The 10,850-nt window shown below is 50.6% G+C and overlaps 1 protein-coding gene across 3 annotated transcripts; it reads left to right on the top strand.

Moving 5' to 3' along the window:
• Positions 1 to 10,700, top strand: LOC144469205 (uncharacterized). 3 transcript variants are annotated; one of them, XM_078179213.1, is made up of 6 exons: positions 1 to 2,729; positions 2,982 to 3,008; positions 7,522 to 7,643; positions 7,815 to 8,054; positions 8,130 to 8,362; positions 8,752 to 10,700. In XM_078179213.1, exons 1-6 carry the CDS (start codon positions 1,333 to 1,335, stop codon positions 8,806 to 8,808), a joined length of 2,076 nt encoding a protein of 691 aa, XP_078035339.1. In that variant the 5' UTR covers positions 1 to 1,332; the 3' UTR covers positions 8,809 to 10,700. The 3 variants fall into 3 exon arrangements, with proteins under 3 accessions (XP_078035339.1, XP_078035337.1, XP_078035338.1); XM_078179211.1 differs by having other exon boundaries at positions 8,130 to 8,366; XM_078179212.1 differs by lacking the exon at positions 2,982 to 3,008 and having other exon boundaries at positions 2 to 2,729; positions 8,130 to 8,366.
• The last annotated feature ends 150 nt before the right edge of the window (positions 10,701 to 10,850 follow it).

Below are 10,850 nucleotides of genomic sequence, written 5' to 3'. Positions count from 1 at the left end.
TATGCAGACTGTCGCGCGCTCGATAAAGATCTTGGAAGGCTGGGCCCGGTGAAGGAGCATACCGCACTCTCCGGTCTATCGGCGGTGCATCGGGTCGACCAGACAGACAGACGGTCAGACAGACGGAGAAAGAGAGGAGAGGAGAGACGACGGTCGGAGCGTAGCGGCCGCTGCTGTTGCCTGGAGAGAAAGAGGAGAGAAAGAGGAGAGACGGAGGAGCAAAGAAAGGAAAAAGAAAGTAAATTCCGTGCGGTGTCGGGTGAGTAATCGAAGGAATCGCCGAGAGGCCTGCCTACGAATCGAGAGGAACAAGCAGCAGCCGAAGCAGAAGCGGAGCCGAGGAAGAAGAAGAAGAAGAGGAGGAGGAGGAGAAGAAGAGGCAGAAGAAGAGAAGGAGGAGGTGTAAGAGGAGGCGACGCGACGGTGGTTGACGGAGGAGGAAGAAGAGTAGGAGGTCGAGGAGTTGGAGGAGGAGGTCGAGGAGGAGGTGGAGGTACCGGTGGAACACGGCGAAGCGGTGCACGCGGTGTTGTGTTCGCCGGAAGCGCGAGAGCGAGGCGAAGAAGCGCGGCAGCACGCGGTGTCGAAGCGTGCAGAAGCGGATAAGCCTCTATCGCGCCGCGAAAAGGCGACCGGACACCGAGGGAAGGAGGAAGAAGGCGAACAAGACGAAGAAGAAACCGCGAGATAAAGCATCGCGGACCAGAGAGAGAGAGTGTGTGAGAGAGAGAGAGAAAACGCAGTCGGATTTCGGCGAGCGAGGGAAAGGGACAACGTGTAAAAGACGCGGCGCGGCGCGGCTCGGCGGGTGGAGTTCGCCAGCGAGCGGACTGAGCGGATCGAGCGGATCGAGCGGCATCGAGAGAAAGAGAAAGGAGGCCCTCGGAGAACGAGAAGAAGGAAGGAACGAGCGAGGACGACGGAAAAAAATAAGAACCAGTGATCGTAGTAATGCCGCGCGCCGGTCGGCTCTCGCGGGTTCGTGCTTGTCTCGGAATTAGTGAGTAGACAGAATTATGTCTGTGAGCAGGCCGGCACCGCCGCTCAGTTGATACTTACTGCTCAGCCGGTGCACACGCGTGCCACGGATCTCTTTCCTGCTCGCGCCTTCCTGATGCGATTAGCCCAACCAACCGTCTAACCAGCCGTCTAACCGCCAGCTCGTTCGCGTCGGATCGTTCGATGATCAGTGACATGGAGGACACGGTTCGTCGATGACAGTTGTTTGACGCATCGAGACCACAGTGAAAGAGACTCGAACGAGACTCGGCGAACCAGAAAAGTGTAGACATTACGATCTATCGTCGCGAACCACGGAACATTCGGGCCACGATGAAGCTCGCCAGGTGTTTGGTACTGTTGCTGGCGGTGTGCGCCATGGACGGCGTCTGCTGTCACCACCATCACCACGCGGACGACTGGAGGAGGAAGGACCAGGTGGAGCAAGACAGGAGGTCGGAGGACATGAACGTGATCTCCGCGTTGGGAGAGAAGAACAGGAGGAGCCTGACCGGCGAGGAGACCAAGGAGAAGCTGCCGTACAGCGACCGCAGGCTGGAGAAGATGCTGGAGAAGGCTATCCTCAAGATCATCACCGGCGACCTGAGCGCCGGTGACATGCTGCTGCTCAAGAGTCTCAACTACAGCCTGGAGGAGGTACTCGCGATTCGTGAACGAGAGCTGGGCAAGAAGAAGGACGAGGAGGCGAGACGAAAGGACTCGAGGTCCTGGACGAAAGCTTTCTACGGCGAAAGCGGGGAGAAGCGGCCTAGATACTGGGAGCAGAATTCCATGGAACCGAGGGCCGACGGCAAAAAGCACCGTCACGCGGACAGGCCATCCTACAAGGACTTCGACTTCGAGGCGTACAACCGACAGGCGATCCTCGACTACGAGAACCTGCCGACGAACCTAGAATTCCAGCAGTCGAGGTCCGAGGCGAGCCTCGACTTTGAGGAGTCGGCGAACTCCGAGGAGGACGAGAGCGCGCGTCGCGAGTTTGACAGAGCGATGGCTCCGCACGTGGTCTTCAAGATCCGCTACGACGACTCGGAGTTCGACTCCAGCTCCGGCTCCGATGAGAAGAACCGCCGGAAGCATCGCATCCCCAGCTCGAAGCACGCCGTTTCGAGGTCCAGCTCCTTTCACGCATCTCCTACGCCGAGTCTCGCTTCCGTTGCTACTGCTCCTCCAGCTTTCGTGCCGCTTCCTCTGATCGGTCAGCTAGGCAACGGCATTCAGGACCAGCAGACTGTTCGCTCGACCACCGCTTCAGCCCCGATCGCGAGCAGCACCGACTCCGTCGAGTCGCTCGAAGTCGCCGGCACCATCGACGACCTCTCCAGCCCCGGAGACGTCGTCGTTCAGACGACCAGCCCGAGCAACGAGACCAAGCCCGAAGAGGAGCAGGAGGATAGGACTAGGAAGGTCAGCGAGTACGAGGGACTCGAGTGGGTCGAGGACGACGTCTACAGGGTGTTGCCCGAGTTCGTGGACTCCCTCGGCTTCGAAAATAGCGGGGACAACGAGACGTCGGACTACGAGGACACTGGCCGCGATCTCCGCCGCAATTGGACCACGGAGGAGACCGAGAACGACACGTTGGAGTACCAGAACGACACCCCGGACTCCATCAAGCTGTTCATCGCCAACAACAACATCTCCGCCGGCTACATTCCCCTGGCGAACCTGACCAGCTATCAGCAAGTGGCGATAGCTCACCGGCGAGAGTAAGTAGACGCTTCGATCCTCCGGCTGTCTCTGGCCTCTGGCCTCTAGCCTCCGGTCCTCCGCCTCCGAAGCTTCCGATCCAGTCGACGATCGAATTCGCTTCTGATCGTGGATCATGGGAATATGTCCGAGACTCGGACAGAACCTCGCAGAGACGGAGGACGCGTTCTCATAGGTTCACACGTTCATGCTGCGTCCCGCTTTCGCTGTACTAGATTAGTCTCACGAAATGTGCTTTTTGTGTCTTCTAGAGGAAAGCTAACCTCAAGCTTCGACAGGTAAGCACCGGCCCCAGATGATCGCTTTTCGGGTAAGGGACTCGGTCTGCCGATTACGAACACGGATTTTTCTTTTTCTTTTTCTTTCTCTTTCTCTCTTTCTTTATCTCTTCTCTCACCGCGGGCTTCTCTTTTCGGTTTTGGATTTTTCTTTTCGCCGAGCCCTGCGGCCGGCCGCTTTCTTTCTGGCTTCGCTTGCATAATCTAAAAATACATTCTCATCGCAGTTATCTCATTGCTCGTGTTGCACGGGCCGCGATTTCGCGCGATAACGACCAGACTCCTTTTCTCGTGCGCTGCGTGTTGTGTCTGCATGAAAAAGGTAACACCACTTATTTTCTCCCTCCCTACCCTTCTCTCTCTCCCTCTCTCTTCTCCTCTCCCTCTTTCTGTTTCTGCTTCTTGCTGTTTGAGCCTCCGTCCCTCGATCATCGTGACGAGAAAAACTCGAACGGTTTTCCAGCCGTGCAGACGAACACGAGGACCACCAGGCAAATCGTTGCCCCCGGCACGTAAAAATATCTCGATGGCCTGTAAAAATATCGTGACGAAACCGAGAGCCGGGATCCGCCGACAAAATTCCGCGTCTCCCGCTGACCAACTGCCGATTTGCCCTAAACCCTTCGTCTAGCTGCTCCGAAATCAGCTAGGTCCGAAAATAAACGCGAGCCGCTAAATTCATCCTTGGTCCATTTTAACGAGCCGCGGGATTTCGAAACCCTTGTGGAAATCTGAAAAATTTGTCAGATTTCATTTTTTTAACGGCTTTTTTTTTTTAACCGACATTAGAAATTATTCAAATATTTTGGCAGGAGCACTTAACAAATTCTCTTCGGATTTCCACCGAAGGAAGTAAGCGTGATCGGAAGTCGAGAGATAAATGCCTCGAAACACTGAAAGTTTGGCTACAGGTAGAAGAAGGGCGGAACAGAGGGTGTCAGGCCGTTGCTAAGAGAACAGGGAGTCCAGCCAGGAAGGACACACGGTGGAAATTCCGCGGCGGACCCTCAGCTATGTTTTTAAATCGCTCTCCTCCACGCGCGGCCCCTCTTCGCGCGGGTGCGAAGGCGTTTCTTTTATTTTATTAAGTCTAGACGCGTAAATGCATTCGTGTCGGCACTGGCGTAGCTTGCCCGACGAGAGAGAGAGAGAGAGAGAGAGAGAGATAGAAAGGAAGAGAGTTCTCCTCTCTCCGGTTGCGCCCGTCGGATTTCTCGGTCGGCGTGCGAGCACCGGGGATCCACCGACGATCTACAAGCGGGCGACAGATAGGCGGGGAACCAGTTTTTCAATCGGTCCGACATTTTCCAGCGTCTCGACTTCGAGAACATCAAACGAACCGGGACCACGAAGGAGACGAAGGGGTTACACGTGTCGTTCGACGACCATGGGGCCCATTAACCCTCCGACGCGACGCTCTCCTCTGAGAACGATCGCGTTAAGTATCCTTTGTCGTAGTCTTTCGTCTATTCCCCTTTCGGGTCCTTCTACAAATTCTCGACGAAATTTCTTGCAATTTTTCAAAGTATACAGATTGGTTTTCGAAAAGTTGAAAATGTGTGTACGATGTTTAAGGGGGTAGTGCTATATAAGTCACTAAGAATAAGCTTTGCGAATGCTTTTCCAACAGATCGGGAAGCGGATTTTCTTAAAACTCCCAGCCGGGATATTTTCCTCGATATTTCAGAAACGTGCAAAAATGTTTTCGTTGAAAAATATAAGGCAGAACCAACAGGAAAACGCGGTTCCTCTAAACGCTGCCTGAAAGCGTGAAATACCTCGACTTAGTCAGACTCGGTCCCGCAACTTCCGTAATTCCGCGAATATTCGCGCGAAACTGCCTTTGAAATGTCCGCAAAAGCGTCGCGTTAGAATCTCCGCGATTAAAAGATAAGATCGACTCGCCGAATTCGAAGCGGTCGAGCTTGCACCGAAAGGTCGCAGAAATTTCGGTTAGAGCGCCAGCGTAGAAACACCGACGGTTCTGGCCCCGAGATGAGAGTTGAGCACCCCCGTAATCACCGGGTGTCTAGTCAGATTGCAGTCAGGACTGCTCTCTTACGAGGTTACGTAACACATTTGAATTTAATGCGCTGACCTTGTCTATGCGTCTCTCTTCCTATGCGAACGGAGAGGGCGAGAGACGCGCAACCGACGGAGAGAGAGGAGGAAGTTTTCGCACAGTGGCTCTCCCCCACCAAGTGCATCCAGACGCGATGCAACCGTGCATTTTTTGGCGGTGGTGCTTGAATCGCGTCGGGTGCGCACGGTGGTTCTCGCGGTTACACGCCGTAATGCGGGGGCCACTTTTTCCCGGGGCCACGACCCCCCCCCCCCCCCCTCCCCCCCGGCACCAACGATTCTCACCCCGCGGTATTTCTGATCTCTATCTGGGGCCCAAGCCCCTCGGTCTTCCGCGGGCTGACTTTTTCCTCGGGACAATTATAGGAACCGTGAATCACGGGATTGCTCTTCTATTTTCAGTTTCCCCGCAGTTCGCGGAATTCTGACGCTCTTCGCCGTTCCGTCAATGTTGCGCGCGGACGTTACCGTCTTTAGCTGACCTCTTTGACCCTGCACCCGCTTTCGTAACTGTTGCTTACGCGACAGTCGCTTTTCACTATTTCCACGAGTTTTACTTCTGAACTTTGCCGAACAGTTTTCGCGGAGTAAAGATGGAAAAGGAAAACTGTTTTTCAAATTGTAGTTGCAAAAATTGTCTAGGCTGTATTAAGAGAAACATTGCGTGATCGTCGTCGTTGTCGAACAACGCGTTACCTTAAATAAATGAGAAGGCGTTAGGGGTAGGGGCTGGAGCGAGATTGGCTAGGTTCAGAAAACTCGTTGGTAACCGGGGTTTCTTGGAGAAAGAGCTTGAGAAAGGTCGGCTCGACGACGACGACGGCGGTAGCAGACGATTTTCTCGATACGGTACTCGGCAAGGATCACCGGATTCATTCTCATGATGCAACGGCCTCCAGACACCCGAGTCCTTCCCTTTCCCAGACGGCAGACAGACGTGACACGTACGCAACGAGACGGTGTAGAATGCGTGACTTGGACGCAGCTAGATTAACGAGCATGTCTAGAATCGTATACAAGCCGGTGGAGGAGATTTCGTGGGGAGATTTCGTCAGCGGTGGCCAGGTCTGCGCTGGTGCTTCTCTCGCCTGGCCTGCCGCTCCTGTCCAGGTTCCTGGAAGGAAAGGAATGAGACAGGCCAACAGGATAGGGTCACCGAAATTCCTCCACGTTCGCCTTTACCTCTCTTCCTCTCTCTCTCTCTCTCTCTCTCTCTCTCTCTTTCCCTGTCTCTCCCTCTCCATCCGTCTCCATCTATCTAGCAATCCATCCGTCTCTATCTCCCTCCGTTTCTCTTTCTCCTCGACTATACCATCCTCCTAGACATCCTGTCTGTCTGGCCGTCGTCTCGTTCCCTGGAAAAAAAGCGACTTTTGTTTCTCGGCCAGCGACGAGGTCGTTGACGCGCCATTGGCTGCGCTCAAATCTTCGTGTGGGCGTCCAACGCAGCACAATCCTTGCCTGTGACGTAGGGGCAACGACGCTCCTCCTTTTTTTCTCCCTCCCTCCCCTCCTCCCCCTCCCCCGTTCGGTTAACGACTCACAGACGTCATTATGCAATCCCGTAATCTTACCTGATCCGCCGCTCTTGCCTCGGCCGCCGTAGTTTACGGCGCGAGTCCCGTCGCTTGCGGAAAGACAGACGCTGATGTCAGTTTAGGGGGACCACTGCTGCTCTGTTCCAATTTTTTTCTGTCGCGAAGGGCTTGGAAATTGTTTCGTCGGTAGGGAGCAGTCTGGTAAACCTTTAGGATATCTCGACGGATCCCCTGATCTCGTGTCCGATTTTCCCAGCCGAGTATTCGCGAATATTGCTAGGAAATTGAAGGATCCCGATAGATCCCGATGCCCTGTCCTGATTTTCCCAGCACTTCGAAGAGTCTGAACGGTCCTGCCGACCCGTCGTAGATTTTCTATTACCTCGAGAGGTTTGAAATCCGTTTCGTCGATGAGGAATGTGGTCGCTGAGAGGCGGCTGGTCGTTGGAAAAGGCTTGAGACGCGACGGCGCGAAGTGTTAATGCTTCTCGGGTAGATGGATAGATTAGATGATCGTTACACCAATGCCCTCGCCGTCTAGCCAACGTCTAGAACAGATAATAAATATCTCTGACCCATACCGTGGAGTCTATAGGTCACTGACCACCGTCCAATGGCCTGCCCCGCTCCACCCGGAAGAACTTGCATGCAACGCGAGGTGAAAATTTCCACGACGCGATAGAAAAACGACGCCCGATCCCCAGCTTTTAATACGGAATGCTTTTTGACTTGCGTATTCGTGTCCGAGCGTCTCCGCGTGACATTTGAATTTTAATACGGAGTCGTTTGGCGGAACATAGCTTGTGGTCATTGTCATGGGTTTTATAGCTTTTTTTTTGCGTCGGATGCTCGACGGTGTTTTTATTATAACGAGGCTCGTTTTGTCTGTGCAGCCAAGGCGAGAAGGCCATCGAGGATATTAAATCGAGGGTCCTGGCCCTAACAGGACGGTTGAACAATAGCGGGAGCACGAATCAGGTGCAACGGCAGAGGTTGACCATGTTCTCTCCTAGCTGTGAGTCGATTCAGTTCTGCCGATTATGCGGGATGCGCTAAACTGAGGTATCCGTTCGTACAGAAGCATCGAGACGTCTATAATTCGAACTCCGCCAATTTAGCGCACCCTGTAATTGTCGTTTAATCGAAGTCGCAACGAATGTTTGATCCCATTCGTTTTCTTGTTCAGGTCAAGTGCCAAGGAACACGGATCAGGACGCCTGGGCAGACCCGTACACGATGAACATGCACTTCCAACTGAACCTGACGTCTAACGATCACGTAGTCGCCGCGAAATTGAGGATCTTCAAACTACCGCAAGAGAATCTGACGTCGTCGACCGGAGGTACCTTCGAAGAGGACGAGGAAGACGAGAAGAAGATCCGAATATCCGTCTACTACTACACGAAGTCCCTGAAGAAGCATCGATGTAAGTTTCCCGCAATCCGAAATCTTAGCTGAAATTTTGCTGTACTCGTTTCGCTATACCAGCTTGTTCTTCCAGCGAAGAAACGTTTGATGGACTCGGTGGTGACGCCGTTGACACCAGAAGGTACCCATCTGGCCATGGATGTCAGGCAGAGTCTGCGATTCTGGAGACTGAACGCCAGAAATTCCCATGGAACCGGAAGCAACCATGGGTTGGTCGTTCTTGTGGAGGATCAAGACGGGCGACCACTGAAACCAGCCCTCTACATCCAACAACCATCCTGCACGGAACAAGCCGCGGATCAGAAGGCATGTGAGTGTGTGCGCTAACAATACTAACTCCGATCTGGAATGTTTGCTTGTGCATTTTCGAGTGATACTTAACACCGTGTGTCGTAACACACCTGGATGAACATAATTGATTCAGAAACGCGACGCCCGACGTCGCGTCGTCGCGATGATTTATTGGCGATGCTGCACGGTTTTCATGCACAGTTTTATCATCATCGAAATCCTATCGAGACCTGTTAATCTGTTTCACCAACTTAGAGCCTTAGAAATTCTGATTTAAATTCAGATTTGAAATCAATCAGACACTTGTTTTTGGTCTCGTAACGGATAGGACATATTTCCAAGGATTTCGCTTTTCCAAGATCACCAATTAATCATAATGATTGTAATTTCGTTTTTTTTTACAGACCAGCGCGTACCTGCACTTTTCCTCCGAGCCTGTGCTCGTTATGTTCGTGTCGTGAACGGTGAAAGAGTGACGTACGTGAACTGTAGGCACTAAAAATGTTCACGCAACGGCAAACATGAACAATCCGTTGACAACGTAATTTATTCGAACCGACGACGAAATAACGAGAAAAGGGGCAGAGATCCGTTTGATTAATTTGAAAATCAAACGCTCGCATAGTTGAAGCGCGGGGAACACTGGTGGAGAACTGGACCGTGGAAAGTTTAGGTAGTTTCTTCGAGCGTTCGTCGATTATAGTGACTTTTTTTAAATTAAGTAGTCGTCGAGAAAGCGATCGATTAAATAATCGATTATAGCATAGTTTAGTATACCGAGCGTCGTTGTAAAAGCCAGAATTACTTTTCCTCTTCTCTTGACACGTCTGAAACATGTCGCGCCCCCTAGCGGCATTTCCTTTGTTTCCCCGCAGCGTTTGGCGGCGCCACCATTTCGAACAGATTCGAAAATTCGAACCGATCCCAAATGGCTGCATGGTGGTGAACAGTGGTCGGCGTGGTTGCAGATCGCGGATTGCAGATTACGAATTTGAAAATTGTGCAATATTCGTTTCGTCCTGTCGAGAGGTCCTTTTCCCGAACGAGTCCAGGACAGACTGTCAATTTCGCATTGTTGCAACTTAAAGAGAGGAAACGCGTTATTTAAGTGCAGTAGCCGGTAAGTTAACTATGGTTAATACTGATTAAACGGTGTACCCGGTACGAGGCCGGTCGAAACCGGTTAGCGCGTCGCTTTTCCGGCTAACATTTAACGTTTAAATGTTAAACGATTTAACAATGTAAATATCAGCGGAGCCGCGTCGATAGGCGGATTAACTTGATTAGATTATGTTCGTTGACCTCTATGCACGCACACCCACGCATATATGCACGCCAAGCGATGGCTGTATGGCACACGTGTGCGTGTTGCGTGCAGCAGGTCGTGCCCATGACTGATGTAACCAAATGTCAATCCTTAGAGGTAAATATTTATGTCATACTTATTAGTTAAGGAACAGGCTGCCCTTATGGCCCTCTAGTTTAGATTATGGGTCAGACACGACAACAGAAAACTGTTGTCATTTGTAGACTGTGGGTGGTTATGCACTGTTACAGTGGCTGGTGGACTTACGTAACACAGTTATTGAATAATCAGTTAGTTGACACAGTATTTGTTATCTGACAAGCTGCTACACAGTGATTTGCAAAACAAAAGATCCTTTAAAATCAATGACAAATATTTTTGTATCATGATGTTTCATAAATGAGATCAATTTCTTTTAGTAGGAGTTTGCATTAATTATGGGATGATCCAATACAATGTAGTTCTCAGAGAATTATTTGTACTTCTTAGACAAAATAATATTTAGCTTTTACTAGATTCACCTTGCGATAGATTATAAGTATAGTGCAAAATATAGAGATAAAATAAGCATACTTTTAACAGCAATGGATTATATTATCTGTATATTGCAAACTCATTGTTTCGCTATCTGCCTTGACTATTTGTTAGACAATGAAACAATAGTTGAATAAAGGAAGCGACTGACTGAAGCACAGTAAGAATATACAACAAGAAGAAAGTTGCATTAATGCTTTCAAGGAATAATTAAAGCAATATTAAATTGCATTGATCGATGCACATTGATGACGCTGCAAGATTCTTAGAAACAATGAGTGCATAAAGACCTGCAGTCTAATTAGAGACTAATGCAGCAGAAAGCTGCACCAAGAGCTTCTCTTACTTTAGAAACATAATGCATCGGTTCACCCATGAAATTTATGCTACTTATCATTATACAATTGTCCAACGAAACTATGGTAAACCAGCTGATGTAACTTTTACACAATCACTGTATATAATGTATATTTAATTATCTGATTGCGCAGAAATAAATGTATTGACGTCAAATCTTAATGACATTGTTCCTCTATGGAAATCCATTAAATCTGACCTTTGCTAGCTTTAAATTTTGCAGCATATTTTATGAGTGACACTGTTCTTCCCTGATTGAAACAATTGTCCGTGCATATGCAATCGCGTGTGAAAATGTTCACAACA

Source organism: Augochlora pura, chromosome 4, assembly GCF_028453695.1.
Source record: "Augochlora pura isolate Apur16 chromosome 4, APUR_v2.2.1, whole genome shotgun sequence".
Taxonomy (NCBI): Eukaryota; Metazoa; Arthropoda; class Insecta; order Hymenoptera; family Halictidae; genus Augochlora; species Augochlora pura.
Note: the sequence above shows the minus strand (reverse complement) of the source record. Positions and strands in the feature narration are given on the sequence as shown.

What these genes read in the sequence shown, in the direction of transcription:
- LOC144469205 (XM_078179211.1), top strand. Translation starts at nt 1,333, where the DNA reads ATGAAGCTCGCCAGGTGTTTGGTACTGTTGCTGGCGGTGTGCGCCATG. An exon ending in GCGATAGCTCACCGGCGAGA is followed by an intron (nt 2,730 to 2,981) that starts GTAAGTAGACGC and finishes TGTGTCTTCTAG; the next exon opens with AGGAAAGCTAACCTCAAGCT. An exon ending in AGCCGCGGATCAGAAGGCAT is followed by an intron (nt 8,367 to 8,751) that starts GTGAGTGTGTGC and finishes TTTTTTTTACAG; the next exon opens with ACCAGCGCGTACCTGCACTT.